General features: G+C 45.2%; 2 protein-coding genes across 4 annotated transcripts in view; both read left to right on the forward strand.

Moving 5' to 3' along the window:
- Positions 1-3,709, forward strand: part of LOC129822460 (rho guanine nucleotide exchange factor 17-like) — a 112,297-nt gene extending 108,588 nt beyond the window's left edge. For both annotated transcript variants that reach the window (XM_055880754.1, XM_055880752.1), the window contains exon 20: positions 41-3,709. In XM_055880754.1, the coding sequence (XP_055736729.1) occupies positions 41-246 (206 nt within the window). In that variant the 3' untranslated portion in view covers positions 247-3,709. The remainder of the gene's footprint in view (positions 1-40) is intronic.
- A 1,294-nt stretch (positions 3,710-5,003) lies between these two features.
- The window catches only part of LOC129822461 (tumor necrosis factor receptor superfamily member 19L-like), an 87,759-nt gene continuing 75,783 nt past the window's right edge, over positions 5,004-16,979 (forward strand). The window contains exon 1 of one of the 2 annotated variants that reach the window (XM_055880755.1): positions 5,004-5,418. The gene's annotated coding sequence lies outside the window, so the exon portion shown is untranslated. The remainder of the gene's footprint in view (positions 5,419-16,979) is intronic. The other variant, XM_055880756.1, reaches the window with a different exon arrangement.

The raw sequence follows: 16,979 nt of genomic DNA on the forward strand, positions 1-16,979 counted from the left end.
TACTTCCATATTTATGACCTTTGAACTCCTTTGTCTCCAGCCCAGAGTGGTGTTGACGGGGGTAATGGGGGTCTGCAGAGGCGGGACTCCTCTCACAGACGAGCCTCCGCCATCCTGCCCGTCAAAACCAATCAGCTGGTGATCTCAGGTGGCGACGGCTACGAGGACTTCCGGCTGACCAATAGCAGCAGTGAGACAGTGGGGCGGGACGACAGCACCAACCACTTACTGCTGTGGAGGGTCTGAGCCAATCAGCAGGCCCTGTTTATTAAAGCCCACCCTCTAGGCACCAGCAACATACAGTACTGCCTTGGAGAGTCCCCTGACCCCTTTAAACCCCACCCTCAGCTGAAACCGCACACAAACCCCGCCCTCCTCTTTAAACCCCTCCCCCTTTTTATTAGGTCCAGTTTTTTTTGTCCTTTGCTCAATCTTCTGATCTCTCTGTGCGTGGGTGTTGTTAGCCCAGACTGAAAAACTACACACTCACTTTAAACCAGGTTTCTGTTGTTTTCGTTTGTTCCGATGCAACTGTGTGTGTTGTTAATCGCTGAGTGGTGTGTGCTTGGTGTTTCGGCGTGAATCACCCTCCACTTGTATTGCTCAGTCTGTGGACTTCGTGTCATAATGAAACTCTACAGACTTTACTTAGAGAGAGGGAACAAGAGCGAGAGAGAGAGAGATATTGGGAGAGCGGGAGTGACTGGAGAAAATAGGTTAGATGAAGGATATGGAGGGAAAGCAAGAAAGAAAGAGAGGAGGGAAAGACAGTAAAGAGAGTGTGGATGAGGACAGACCGATCAGGTGAAGGATAAGAAGAGAGAGAGAGATTGAGGCAGACATGGTGAAAGGCGAGTGATGGGAAGAGGATTGTGAACTCTGCAACAAGCCGACTGACGGAAGTAACGATGGAACAAGGAGTTTGAAGAAGGGCCTGAGGACGGGGGTCAAACATCCATCTTTGGATTCCTCTTTTCGGCCCACACCATGCGGACACTCCATCCTAGGGAGGAGAGGAGAAAGGGATGGAAAAGGGAGTGAAGGAGACCTAAGAGTAACATTATAAAAGTAACCAATGTGCAATATATGGCAAGGGTACCTACTAAAACTATACACAAACACACACACACACACTTTCTTCACTCGTTTGACAAAACACAGCTCGTCTCTCCGTAGCCTATGACTCACTCATACATACACCTCTTTCTCACCTTAATCACTTTTGTGTTTGTTATTATTTTAAAGATGTGTTGTATTTTAAAAGAGCTGAAGCAGCATCGCACCACTACAGTGAAGTGTGTTTTAAAACATTTCTTTCCGAGGTCGTAGCAGAGAAATGTTTGTACAGTATTTATGTTTTTGATTTGAGCTTTGTATTTTTTACAGCGCTTCATTTATAGATGTCTTTTTCTCTCTTTCTTTGCCTCTAAGAGATTGTGATTTACAAGAGCTCTGACACACACACACACACACACACACACACACACACACACACACACACACACACACACACACACACAAAAGCCTACATAACAACACATATATACACACACACAAAAGCCTACATAACAACACATATATACACACACATACACACACACAAACCAGTGTCCTGAAGTTCAGGCTCAAGTGGTGATAGTGTTTACTGTCTCCAAGCCACGAGAACTGCCCTGAAAACTATCTGGGTCACCTTCAACCACTCCAACCGAACGCATTAGCATTAGGCTAATTCCCCCACTGAGAGCCAATGAAGAGGCTAACCGATAATCAGACGCGACAGATAGCCTAGCGGTTAAGAGCCTTGGGCGAGTAACCGAAAGGTCGCTGGTTCGAATCCCCGTGGCAACTAGGTGAAAAAAATCGGACAATGTGCCCTTGAGCAAGGCACAACTCTAATTGCTCCTGTAAGTCGCTCTGGATAAGAGGTAATACGTCGCTCTCTGGATGAGAGCGTCTGCTAAATGACTAAAATGTAAATATAATCGGATAACCTGGTCCTTTGATACTCAACTGCTGCTAGCTGTGTCTCTGTGTAGAGGTGTGTTAGTGGAGCAGCCTGTCTCTGTGTAGAGGTGTGTTAGTGGAGCAGCCTGTCTCTGTGTAGAGGTGTGTTAGTGGAGCAGCCTGTCTCTGTGTAGAGGTGTGTTAGTGGAGCAGCCTGTCTCTGTGTAGAGGTGTGTTAGTGGAGCAGCCTGTCTCTGTGTAGAGGTGTGTTAGTGGGGCAGCCTGTCTCTGTGTAGAGGTGTGTTAGTGGAGCAGCCTGTCTCTGTGTAGAGGTGTGTTTAGTGGAGCAGCCTGTCTCTGTGTAGAGGTACGTTAGTGGAGCAGCCTGTCTCTGTGTAGAGGTGTGTTAGTGGAGCAGCCTGTCTCTGTGTAGAGGTGTGTTAGTGGAGCAGCCTGTCTCTGTGTAGAGGTGTGTTAGTGGAGCAGCCTGTCTCTGTGTAGAGGTGTGTTAGTGGAGCAGCCTGTCTCTGTGTAGAGGTGTGTTAGTGGAGCAGCCTGTCTCTGTGTAGAGGTGTGTTAGTGGAGCAGCCTGTCTCTGTGTAGAGGTGTGTTAGTGGAGCAGCCTGTCTCTGTGTAGAGGTGTGTTAGTGGAGCAGCCTGTCTCTGTGTAGAGGTGTGTTAGTGGAGCAGCCTGTCTCTGTGTAGAGGTGTGTTTAGTGGAGCAGCCTGTCTCTGTGTAGAGGTACGTTAGTGGAGCAGCCTGTCTCTGTGTAGAGGTGTGTTAGTGGAGCAGCCTGTCTCTGTGTAGAGGTGTGTTTAGTGGAGCAGCCTGTCTCTGTGTAGAGGTACGTTAGTGGAGCAGCCTGTCTCTGTGTAGAGGTGTGTTAGTGGAGCAGCCTGTCTCTGTGTAGAGGTGTGTTAGTGGAGCAGCCTGTCTCTGTGTAGAGGTGTGTTAGTGGAGCAGCCTGTCTCTGTGTAGAGGTGTGTTAGTGGAGCAGCCTGTCTCTGTGTAGAGGTGTGTTAGTGGAGCAGCCTGTCTCTGTGTAGAGGTGTGTTAGTGGAGCAGCCTGTCTCTGTGTAGAGGTGTGTTAAGTGTTAAGTGCTCTGTACTTTAGCCAAGTGTGGAATAATTGTTGGTTATTCTGTCCATGTTGTTGTGTTGTCACATTGGGTAGACTGTGTGGAACCATGTGGATTTTTTCTACCCATTATATTTCCATGGTCCCCCCCACCTGCCTCTGTTTTCACAGTAACTGCATACTACATTTATAAACACTACATTGTAGAATATGAAGCATGTTAGCTTTAATGTTAATCAAGTAACAGAATTGAGTAGGATATCACTGTGGCAAAGACATTCAGAATTTACCATTCACACTACTTCTAACCATCATAATAAGTTTATGCTGCCATCCTAGTAAATTTCAGTAACCCTTCTGCCAGTTTGTGAAAGAAGTCTATTGTGTAATGTAAATATTGGTATATATTGCCGTTTTTTCTGTAAATAGTGCACCCACTGTCCTCAATTGTTGATATGAATCTAATGGCATATTTTTATATACTTGTGTGTGTTTTTTCTCCTCTGGCATGCGCTGTCAGTCACGTTTAAATTATAACTGCCACAAAATGACAACAAGAGAAAGGAAACGGCGGCGTCTATGGTTATACTTCAGTTGTCATGGTTACGTTTTCTTCCTGTAGCTGTTTCTGTTTCGTCACTTCAGGTTCTTCTTTGGAATTAAATAATTTCACTGGTGCCAGACTACCAGGTGTCTGTAGCAGTTCTTACCGCCGCTGGGAGTTGGGATGTATTCTGTCTGTCTGTCTGTCTGTCTGTCTCTGTCTGTCTCTGTCTGTCTCTGTCTGTCTCTGTCTGTCTCTGTCTGTCTCTGTCTGTCTCTGTCTGTCTGTCTGCACACCCTGTAGTTTTCCAGAGCCAGGAGTGAAGAATATTGATTCATGGACTTGGCCAGGAACAACTCTGGGCCCTATCTATGGGATCTAACTTCTAACTCAAGATCTCAGGCAAGACTGCATCAGTACAGCAGTTATTGTAGGAGAGGTGAGGACTTGCACTCTCATAGTGAGGTAGCCCTGCCTGCGGCCTAAATCTCTGTGTCACCCTCTGAGCAAGAGGGGATTCCCAAAGGTTCAGATCCCACCCGTGACCCTAACAGCACCACAGTGACTGTAAGTTCTCTGTACCAACACAATGTATAGTACTGGAAGATCCCTGGATGAACCATTATCTCACACACACACACACACACACACACACACACACACACACACACACACAGCAAAGTGAAATGCTCTGATAAATGACCTGCATTTGTGTGTTAGTACGAGGGGGCTGGGAATGAATGTCTACGCTCACACACTCAATGAATGAAGACACACGACTGATTGAGATGTGTTGCACAATAGACCTCCTGTCTGCCAGAAGAATGGGATTTTGATAGTGTGTCAGACACAGTCAGACCAGTGGAACATTTCAGTGTTAGGTTTTCACAATTATCTACTGTAAATAGAATAAAGTTAGCTTTATCAGAAGATTATCTTTGAGACGTGTGTGTGTGTGTGTGTGTGTGTGAGAGAGAGAGGGTAGGCTAATTCTATTTCAGGCTATTTTTCTAAATGCTGCATCTGCAGGTTGAGAGAGGGAGTGAATTGAATCTCAATCATGGAGGGAAAGAGAATGAGGACAGTGAATTTGTATCCCATCCTTTTAAGTAACCATTATCTAAACCCTTTACGTTGATGATGATGTCATTACAGGCTCTTTGATTTATATAAGGCCCAGTGTCATGTACAGCATTATTTTTTGCATAGGCTAACCCCATTAAAATACATGCAGTCTTGATTCTGTCATACATTTTCAACTTTGATGTGTTGATTTTGCATAAGTTATGGCAAAGACATTCTTTATCTTTTATCGAGTCATTTAGTAGTATAGTACAAGCAGCCTATAGGCCAAGTCAGTAAGGTTAGTAAAGTTAGGTGGTCAGGTGTGTATAAACTATGTATGCCTGCCTCTGTCATCATAGCAAAGCTTTTGACGCCCTGATGATGCACGAGCAGGCTGCTAAGAGGCGAGGCGGATGAATCCCGACAGATGGCTCCCGGTCCCGTTAACGCACCGCCGATGCCGTCCCGGTGCGCGTGGATTCCCCGCATTGACTCGTGATGAGTTCAGCAGCAGAGGAGGCGCGCGGAATGAAAAGAGGGGGGAAATAAGGGGGCCCGCGCGCGCCACACAGGTTTCAGCCGGTGACGTAGCTGCCTGTAAACTCACCAAGCGACATTACTGTATTTAAATTTCTGGATCAGAGAACTCGCGAGGTGTAGGCCTACTTCCTACCGGCATTTTATCTGTATGTTTCTAAAATATCCCTTGTATATATACAGCGTACGCGAATATCTGACAATGATCGTCCCAGACCACTGATTTAATCCTATTTAACCACCAATCTGGTAAGTGTATAAACTTTTAGTTTATGATTTTGCTTGTTTTATGTTAGAGCCTCGTTTTGTCTGTCTCTTCTGCTATTGGTTTGACAGCTTTTTGAACGTTTTATAAGGTTCTATAAAGGTATAGCTAGGCTTGTACTTTAGAGCTGGTTCTTACAATGAAGATGGTTCACTTCCGATTAAATTGAATTGCAGTTGTGGTGTTTTAATGTCTTGCTATAGCATGCAATCGTTTCCCCCATTTTGTTAATAGCCTATACTTTTGAAGATCTATACGGATGGGAAGTATATGTACCACGTTGTTTGGTTATATTCACTGAAACGATGTCACCACGAGTTAATGCTTGTGTTCAAGTTTATCCTAATGTCATAATTGTGTTGTGAAGTCCATGTTTCGGATAGGCTATTGTAACATATTTTGGTGGTGTATGTGTATTGTGTTGCTCTGTCTGAGTCTGTGGGATAGTAAAATGAAAGTTTTGTCGCATTTAGAGAGATGCATCACCTTAGCCACAGAAGGCAATGCTGTTCCCTCGTCAGCAATGCTACAATGTCTCATGGCGAGTGGAAATATGGACAGCGCATGATGCCATGTCTTTATGACTCATGTGTCGCATATGGCCTAGATGAACTTGAGCAGTAGCCAAGGCTGGGCTATATCCATAATACATCATGAAAATTGTAAAACCTCTTATTAGGGCACAATAAACATAGATGTTCATAGTTAGAAAGTTATCAAAACTTAGAGAGAGGTTCTTCTGTCAAATTTTCTCAACTCACTTCTAAAGTATCCGGATAGTCTGTGAGGGGCACGTTTTACGTGAGATGTGATCCGTTATATTGTAACTAAGGTCTTTTAAACTATCGCCTATCTGTGGCGCACGCCTCCCCTCGCGATCCACCACGCACTGGCGCGCTTGTGTGCGTGATGACTTCACTGTAGCTAATTAATCACGGAACCTTCAGGGTTTCCGCTAATGACAACTGCCATTCGGTCATAATTGACTATATCGTAAATATTTTAATTAGCTTTTTGGTAAAAGGTCAGGGTTAGGCATAAAGTTAGCAGTGTGGTTAAGGTTAGGTTTAAAATCACATTTTAAGAAGAGAAATGATAGAAATAGGCGGGGTTTATTACTTCGTGGCTGTGGTAACTAGTGATGAGGACAGTGGATAGACTTTTTGTCACTACGGGTTGGTATCACAGCCCGAAAATAAATAAATCCACAGGTAGGTTTCAATTAAGCAAGGGCTGAGGGGGTGTGTTATATGGCCAATATACCACGGCTAAAGGCTGTTCTTACGCAGGACGCAACATGGAGTGCCTGAACACAGCCCTTAGCCGTGGTATATTGGCAATATACCACAAACCCCAGAGGTGCCTTATTGCTATTATAAACTAGTTACCAACGTAATTAGAACAGTAAAAACAAATGTTTTGTCATACCCGTGGTATATGGTCTGATAAACAACGGCTGTCAGCCAATCAGCATTCAGGGCTCGAACCACCCAGTTCATAATGATGTATAAACCCTGGATTGCTGTTGCGATGTATTGGCCAATGAGAGGCTTTGAAGCCACCGGTCTGCCATATTGGCACTCCTCAGAAGATGCAGCCCTCCATAGGAATCAATGGAATTCTATATTATTTCAAGTACTGTATAATTCCAATATATGCTTCATGGACAAAATTACATGTATTTAACCATTTTTGTTGCTGTAGTGGGGACAGTAAAATTTGAATCTTCAAAAAATTATACTTTAAGAAAATATTTCTTTTTTTGTTTTGTTTTTTTGTTTAGCTCACATAATATAATGTAAAAGTATTAATGTTTACATTTGTTTTTGCCACATTTATTAAATTACAGCCACCTTAATACATAAATGACTTTCTATAGCTTCCATAATATTTTTACAATGGTGGGGGAGTGCCAAGATGGAGGTGTGGGGGCTTCAAAACAGCGCCCCTGTCAATCAACTAGTGTGTGTGTGTATATATATGAGAGAGAGAGAGAACCAGTCAAAAGTTTGGACACACTTACTCATTCAAGGGTTTTTCTTGATTTTTACTATGTTCTACATTTTAAAATAATAGTGAAGACATCAAAACTATGAAAAAACACATATGGAATTATGTAGTAACCAAAAAAGTGTTAAACAAATCAAAATATATGTACTATTTTAGATTCGTCAAAGTAGTCACCCTTTGCCTTGATGACAGCTTTGCGCACTCTTGGCATTCTCTCAACCAGCTTCACGAGGTAGTCACCTGGAATGCATTTCAATTAACACGTGTGCCTTGTTAAAAGTTCATTTGTTCAATTTATTTCCTTCTTAATGTGTTTGAGCCAATCAGTTGTGTTGTGACAAGGTAGGGGGGTATACAGAAGATAGCCCTATTTGGTAAAAGGCCAAGTCCATATTATGGCAAGAACAGCTCAAACAAGCCAAGCGAAACGACAGTCCATCATTACTTTAAGACATGAAGGTCAGTCAATACGGAACATTTCAGGACTTTGAAAGTTTCTTCAAGTTCTGTCACAAAAACCATGATATGATGAAACTGGCTCTCATGAGGACTGCCACAGGAAAGGAAGTCCCAGAGTTCTCTGCTGCAGAGGATAAATTCATTAGCGTTAACTGCACCTTAGATTGCAGCCCAAATAAATGCTTCACAGAGATCAAGTAACAGACACTTCTCAACATCAACTGTACAGAGGAGACTGCGTGAATCAGGCCTTTATGGGCGAATTGCTGCAAAGAAACCACTACTAAAGGACACCAATAAGAAGAGACTTGCTTTTGCCAAGAAACACAAGCAATGGACATTAGACAGGTGGAAATCTGTCCTTTGGTCTGATGAGTCCAAATTTGCGATTTTTGGTTCCAACCGCCATGTCGTTGTGTGGTTCCCACCGTGAAGCATGGAGGAGGAGGTGTGATGGTGTGGGGGAGCTTTGCTGGTGACACTGTCAATGATTTATTCAGAATACAAGGCACACTTTACCAACATGGCTACCACAGCATTTTGCAGTGATACTCCATCCCATCTGGTTTGCGCTTAGTGGGACTATCATTTGTTTTTCAACAGGACAATGAGCCAAAACACCTCCAGGCTGTGTAAGCGCTATTTGACCAAGAAGGAGAGTGATGGAGTGCTGCATCAGATGACCTGGCCTCCACAATCACCCAACCTCAACCCAATTGAGATGGTTTGGAATGAGTTGGACCGCAAAGTGAACGAAAAGCAGCCAACAAGTGCTCAGAATATGTGGGAACTCCTTCAAGACTGTTGGAAAAGCATTCCTCATGAAGCTGGTTGAGATAATGCCAAGAGTGCAAAGCTGTCATCAGGGCAAAGGGTGGCTACTTTGAAGAATCTAAAATATATTTGGATTTGTTTAACACTTTTTTTATGCTTACTACATGATTCCATATATGTTATTTCATAGTTTTGATGTCTTCACTATTATTCTACAATGTAGAAAATAGTAAAAATAAAGAAAAACCCTGCAATGAGATGGTGTGTCCAAACTTTTGACTGGTAGTGTGTGTGTGTGTGTGTGTGTGTGTGTGCGCGCGTGTGTGCGCGTGCGTACGTACGTACGTACGTACGTACGTATATATATATATATATATATATATATATATATATATATATATATATATATATATATATATATATATATATATATATATATATACTGAACAAAAATATAAACGCAACATGTAACGTTTTGGTCTCATGTTTCATGAGCTGAAATAAAAGTTTCCAGAAATGTTCCATACCCACAAAAAGCTTATTTCTCTCAAATTCTGTGCACAAATTTGTTTACATCCCAGTTAGTGAGCATTGCTCTTTTGCCAAGATAATCCATTCACCTGACAGGTGTGGCATACCAAGAAACTGATTAAACAGCATGATCATTACACAGGTGCACCTTGTACTGGGGACAATGAAAGTCCACTCTAAAATGTGCAGTTTTGTCTCACAACATAATGCCACAGTTGTCTCAAGTTTTGAGGTAGCGTGCAATTGGCATGCTGACTGCAGGAATGTCCACCAGAGTTGTTGCCAGAGAATTTATGTTCCCGTGGTGGTGGGGTTATGGTATGGGTGGGCATAACCTACAGACAACAAACACAATTGCATTTTATCGATGGCACAGAGACACCGTGATGAGATCCTGAGGCCTATTGTTATACCATTCATCCACCACCATCCCCTCATGTTTCAGCATGATAACGCACGGCCCCATGTAGCAAGGATCTGTACACAATTCCTGGAAGCTGAAAATGTCACAGTTCTTCCATGGCCTGCGTACTCTTCAGCCATGTCACCCATTGTGTCTGTTTGGGGTGCTCTGGATCGACGTGTACGACAGCGTGTTCTAGTTCCCGCCAATATCCAGCAATCTCGCACAGCCATTGAAGAGGAGTGGGACAACATTCCACAGGCCGTAATCAACAGCCTGATCAACTCTATGTGAAGGAGATGTGTCGCGCTGCATGAGGTAAATAGTGGTCACACCAGATACTGACTGGTTTTCTGATCCACATCCCTACCTTTATTTATAAGATATCTGTGACCAACAGATGCATATCTGTGTCCCCAGTCATGTGAAATCTATAGATTCCGGCCAAATGAATTCATTTCAATTGACCGATTTCCTTTATATGAACTGTAACTTAGTAAACATCTTTGAAATTGTTGCATGTTGCATTTCTATTTTTGTTCAGTGTAGATCTATCATTGGAAAAGGTCGCCAGAAGGACAGATGGATATAATTGATAGGTTTAGGTTAGACTGGACTTGAATGACATGCCTGTGACTCCAACATATTTAAATGGAGTCTACTGTGGTACTACTATAGCCATCGGACATAACTTTGATACCGTAGATGTCTATAGAGCCACACTATTATCGTCTTCACTTCAGTGGAATTTGGTACAAGACACTATTTGGGCCAGTGACACCAGCCCAAAGCAGTTGCAGAGAGAACAATTCAATGTTGAATCAACAATAAATTGTTTTCGTTGATTTAGTTTTTGATGCGTTGTTACTGTCAGAGGTGTTTTCCAGCAGTGAATAAACATCCTGTGGCGGACTGCACTAACATCGAATAGTCCCCGCGATATGCAACTTTTCAGGGAAGTCAGGAACCAATACACGCAGTGAGTTAGGAAAGCAAAGGCTAGCTTTTTCAAACAGACATTTGCATCCTGTAGCTCTGACTCCAAAAAGGTTTGGGACACTGTAAAGTCCATGGAGAATAAGAGCACCTCCTCCCAGCTGCACACTGCACTGAGGCTAGGAAACACTGTCACCACCAATAAATCCACGATAATCGAGAATTTCAATATGCATTTCTCTACGACTGGCCATGCTTTCCTCCTGGCTAGCCCGGCCAACCGCTCTGCACTCCCCGCAGCTACTTGCCCAAGCCTCCCCAGATTCTCCTTCACCTAAATCCAGATAGCAGATGTTCTGAAAGAGCTGCAAAACCTGGACCCGTACAAATCAGCTGGGCTAGACAATTTGGACCCTCTTTCTAAAATTATCCGCCGCCATTGCAACCCCTATTACCAGTCTGTTCAACCTCTCTTTCGTATCGTCCGAGTTTCCTAAAGATTGGAAAGCTGCCTCGGTCATCCCCCTCTTCAAAGGGGGTGACACTCTAGACCCAAACGGTTACAGACCTATATCCATCCTGCCCTGCTTTTTCTAAAGTCTTCAAAAGCCAAGTTAACAAACAGATCACTGACCATTTCGAATCCCACCGTACCTTCTCCGCTTTACAATCTGGTTTCCGAGCTGGTCACTGGTGCACCTCAGCCACGCTTAAGGTCCTAAACGATATCATAACCACCATCGATAAAAGACAGTACTGTGCAGCAGTCTCCATCGACCTGGCCAAGGCTTTCGACTCTGTCAACCACCGCATTCTTATCGGCAGCCTCAACAGCCTTGGTTTCTCAAATGACTGCCTCACCTGGTTCAACTACTTCTCAGATAGAGTTCAGTGTGTCAAATCAGAGGGCCTGTTGTCCGGACCTCTGGCAGTCTCTATGGGGGTACCACAGGGTTCAATTCTCGGGCCAACTCTTTTCTCTGTATATATCAACGATGTCGCTCTTGCTGCGGGTGATTTCTTGATCCACCTCTACGCAGACGACACCATTCTGTATACTTCTGGCCCTTCTTTGGACATTGTGTTAACAAACCTCCAAACGAGCATCAATGCCATACAATACTCCTTCCATGGCCTCCAACTGCTCTTAAACGCTAGTGCATGCTTTTCAACCGATCGCTGTCCGCACCCGCCCGCCCGACTAGCATCACTACTCTGGACGGTTCTGACTTAGAATATGTGGACAACTACAAATACCTAGGTGTCTGTTTAGACTGTAAACTCTCCTTCCAGACTCACATTAAGCATCTCCAATCTAAAATTCAATCTAGAATCGGCGTCCTAATTCGCAACAAAGCCTCCTTCACTCACGCTGCCAAACATACCCTCGTAAAACTGACCATCCTACCGATCCTCGACTTCGGCGATGTCATTTACAAAATAGCCTCCAACACTCTACTCAGTAAACTGGATGCAGTCTATCATAGTGCCATCCGTTTTGTCACCAAAGCCCCATATACCACCCACCACTGCGACCTGTATGCTCTTGTTGGCTGGCCCTCGCTACATATTCGTCGACAGACCCACTGGCTCCAGGTCATCTATAAGTCTTTGCTAGGTAAAGCTCCACCTTATCTCAGCTCACTGGTCACCATAAAAACTCCCACCTGTAGCACGTGCTCCAGCAGGTATATCTCACTGGTCATCCCCAAAGCCAACACCTCCTTTGGCCGCCTTCCTTCCAGTTCTCTACTGCCAATGACTGGAACGAATTGCAAAAATTGCTGAAGTTGGAGACTTATCTCCCACACTAACTTTAAGCATCAGCTATCTGAGCAGCCTACCGATCGCTGCAGCTGTACACAGACCATCTGTAAATAGCCCATCCATCTACCTACCTCATCCCCATATTGTTTTTATTTACTTTTTTGCTCTTTTGCACACCAGTATTTCTACTTGCACATCATCATCTGCACATCTGTCACTTCGATGTTAATTTGCTAAATTGTAATTACTTCGCTACTATGGCCTATTTATTGCCTTACCTCCTCACGCCATTTGCACACACTGTATATAGACCTTTTCTATTGTGTTATTGACTATGTTTGTTTATTTCATGTGTAACTCTGTGTTGTTGTTTGTGTCACACAGCTTTGCTTTATCTTGGCCAGGTCACAGTTGTAAAGGAGAACTTGTTCTCAACCTGGTTAAATAAAAACTACTGACGGTTGGTCTCTGACACTATCCACAGGTGTCATCTACTAATTATGCCATAATTGTTCCATCATTGTAATGCCTTGCCTACTGAGTGTGTTAGGTCTATCTGTAATATCTACTGTATTTGTCTGTGTGTGTTTTGGCAAACCATGGATTGCCCCTGTGCAGAACTGTGAATCCATTTTATGGATGTCATTTAACTGGCCACAGACTGTAGCCAGCCAGTAATTTAGACATGCATTTAATTTCTCTTAAAACTATCCTCTGTCATTGCCCACAAAAGACAAACGGCCCAGCAGTGATTAAAGTGTTTGTGATGTCACCGGAGGAGGACATACTGTATCAGCATTAACCCTGCTGACACACACACACACACCTCTGACACACAGACACGTGTACTATGGACACACACACACACACACACACATGTACTATGAACACAGACACGTGTACTATGGACACACACACACACACATGTACTATGAACACAGACACGGCTGCTCCTGAAGCTTTCTCCAAGAAGAGGAGAGTGATCATGTTATCATGAAGGCCAAATTCTTGGCAGAAAGTTCCATTGTGAAGGGCCAAATTCCTGCTTGGTTAAATAAATAGGAGCCATCCCACTGCAGCTGAGGAGAGGGTCTTTCATAACTCACTCTGTTTGTCCGTCCGTCCGTCCGTCTGCCTGCTAGTGGCCTGAGGTAGGACTGGTTATGCAATGTGTAGGGCTTTGTGACCTGACCAGGGAAAACTCTGGGTCCTAAATGAGAGGGGTTCACCACAATAATTTCTGGTGGAGAAGGGGTGAGCCAATCACGGCCTGGATATAGACGAGGGTGTGTCTGTGTGGGAGTTTGTATCCCCTTACTGGTTTGTGAGTTTGTCAATTCCTTGAGTGAATGTCCTGTCTCAAGGAGGAGGGAAAGGGAGAGGTTAAGAACAGTGGGAAAGGAGGTGGAGGAGTGAAAGGGGGAGGTTAAGAACAGTGGGAAAGGAGGTGGAGGAGTGAAAGGGGGAGGTTAAGAACAGTGGGAAAGGAGGTGGAGGAGGGAAAGGGAGAGGTTAAGAACAGTGGGAAAGGAGGTGGAGAAGGAGTGAAAGGGAGGGGTTAAGAACAGTGGGAAAGGAGGTGGAGAAGGAGTGAAAGGGAGGGGTTAAGAATAGTGGGAAAGGAGGTGGAGAAGGAGTGAAAGGGAGAGGTTAAGAACAGTGGGAAAGGAGGTGGAGAAGGAGTGAAAGGGAGAGGTTAAGAATAGTGGAGAAGGAGAAAGGGTGAAGTTAAGAACAGTGGGAAAGGAGGTGGAGAAGGAGTGAAAGGGAGAGGTTAAGAACAGTGGGAAAGGAGGTGGAGAAGGAGTGAAAGGGAGAGGTTAAGAACAGTGGGAAAGGAGGTGGAGAAGGAGTGAAAGGGAGAGGTTAAGAACAGTGGGAAAGGAGGTGGAGAAGGAGTGAAAGGGAGAGGTTAAAAACAGTGGGAAAGGAGGTGGAGAAGGAGTGAAAGGGAGAGGTTAAGAACAGTGGGAAAGGAGGTGGAGAAGGAGTGAAAGGGAGAGGTTAAGAACAGTGGGAAAGGAGGTGAAGAAGGAGTGAAAGGGAGAGGTTAAGAATAGTGTGAAAGGAGGTGGAGAAGGAGTGAAAGGGAGAGGTTAAGAATGGTGGGAAAGGAGGTGGAGAAGGAGTGAAAGGGAGAGGTTAAGAATGGTGGGAAAGGAGGTGGAGAAGGAGTGAAAGGGAGAGGTTAAGAATGGTGGGAAAGGAGGTGAAGAAGGAGTGAAAGGGAGAGGTTAAGAATAGTGGAGAAGGAGAAAGGGTGAAGTTAAGAACAGTGGGAAAGGAGGTGGAGAAGGAGTGAAAGGGAGAGGTTAAGAATAGTGGAGGAGTGAAAGGGGGAGGTTAAGAACAGTGGGAAAGGAGGTGGAGGAGTGAAAGGGGGAGGTTAAGAACAGTGGGAAAGGAGGTGGAGGAGTGAAAGGGGGAGGTTAAGAACAGTGGGAAAGGAGGTGGAGGAGTGAAAGGGGGAGGTTAAGAACAGTGGGAAAGGAGGTGGAGAAGGAGTGAAAGGGAGGGGTTAAGAACAGTGGGAAAGGAGGTGGAGAGGGAGTGAAAGGGATGTCACCCAGCATGCCTCGACAGACAGGCAGACAGAGAGACAGGCATGCAGACAGAGAGACAGGCAGGCAGACAGAGAGACAGGCAGGCAGACAGAGAGACAGGCAGGCAGACAGAGAGACAGGCAGGCAGACAGAGAGACAGGCAGGCAGACAGACAGGCAGGCAGACAGACAGAGAGAGAGACAGGCAGGCAGAGAGAGAGACAGGCAGGCAGACAGAGAGACAGGCAGGCAGGCAGGCAGGCAGACAGACAGACAGAAAAGAGGAGACCCAACAATCAAGCTCTTAAATGTCCCAGCTGATAGTGCCTGTAACTGTGGTTACTCCAACAGGAAGCTTACTGCAGCCTCTCACCTCTATGAGGATTTGGGACAAGAGGAGGACACCAACCTAAACTACATACATTACACTGTATTCACTGGGAACACACACTGTACAAAGTCATACATGATCTATTGTAACAGTTAACGGGTCAGGTATATATCTTACTTTGACTCTCCTACACACCTTGAAAACGTTTAATGCCCTGACTTAAAAACATTTTGGCCTGTGTGTGTGTGTGTGTGTGTGTGTGTAGGATACAGCGGTGTGGCTGGGCTGTAATCGAGCCGTCCGTCTGTCCTGCCGTACATACGGTAAATGGAGCAGTTGGGAACACATCCAGTCGGCCCGTGCCACTGCGGTTCCCATCCCAATGTCAGCCAAGAATATCCATGCCAAGGAAATTCCCACTTCAATCCCGAGTCTGAATTCGACCTGGGCCCAGTTCTCTGGACGCAGGGCTCAGGAACATTGTAATTGAAGGAGAGACTGCGACACGAGCCAGAGGGGGAACTATTTCAGACCTGGAACGCTATATCCTAATCCTAGTGGTCAGATGGGGAACTATTCCAGAGACTCTGAGACACGAGACAGATGGGGAACTATTCCAGAGACTCTGAGACACGAGCCAGATGGGGAACTATTCCAGAGACTCCGAGACACGAGCCAGATGGGGAACCATTCCAGAGACTCTGAGACACGAGACAGATGGGGAACTATTCCAGAGACTCTGAGACACGAGACAGATGGGGAACTATTCCAGAGACTCTGAGACACGAGACAGATGGGGAACCATTCCAGAGACTCCGAGACACGAGACAGATGGGGAACCATTCCAGAGGCTCTGAGACACGAGACAGATGGGGAACCATTCCAGAGACTCTGAGACACGAGACAGATGGGGAACTATTCCAGAGACTCCGAGACACGAGACAGATGGGGAACCATTCCAGAGACTCTGAGACACGAGACAGATGGGGAACCATTCCAGAGACTCTGAGACACGAGACAGATGGGGAACTATTCCAGAGACTCCGAGACACGAGACAGATGGGGAACCATTCCAGAGACTCCGAGACACGAGCCAGATGGGGAACCATTCCAGAGACTCCGAGACACAATCCAGATGGGGAACCATTCCAGAGACACGAGCCAGATGGGGAACCATTCCAGAGACTCTGAGACACGAGACAGATGGGGAACCATTCCAGAGACTCCGAGACACGAGACAGATGGGGAACCATTCCAGAGACTCTGAGACACGAGACAGATGGGGAACCATTCCAGAGACTCCGAGACACGAGACAGATGGGGAACCATTCCAGAGACTCTGAGACACGAGACAGATGGGGAACCATTCCAGAGACTCTGAGACACGAGACAGATGGGGAACCATTCCAGAGACTCCGAGACACGAGACAGATGGGGAACCATTCCAGAGACTCTGAGACACGAGCCAGATGGGGAACCATTCCAGAGACTCTGAGACACGAGCCAGATGGGGAACCATTCCAGAGACTCTGAGACACGAGACAGATGGGGAACCATTCCCGAACCCGGAGAGCTGTATCCCAGTGCTCTGAGTGATCTCTGTTTTAGACACGCAGACGAATTCCAAGTTTCAGGAGATGCTCAGAAACACGGCATTGTAATTAGGTTCTCTAATTCTATAAGATAGACACACAGAAGCACACACACACCTGAAGAACCACATCTCAATTTCCTCTGAAATATTTGTGATTATAACCAAAGGCTTTTCTGCTCTCTCTTCTGTTAATGTGGG

Source organism: Salvelinus fontinalis, chromosome 24 (assembly GCF_029448725.1).
Source record: "Salvelinus fontinalis isolate EN_2023a chromosome 24, ASM2944872v1, whole genome shotgun sequence".
Taxonomy (NCBI): Eukaryota; Metazoa; Chordata; class Actinopteri; order Salmoniformes; family Salmonidae; genus Salvelinus; species Salvelinus fontinalis.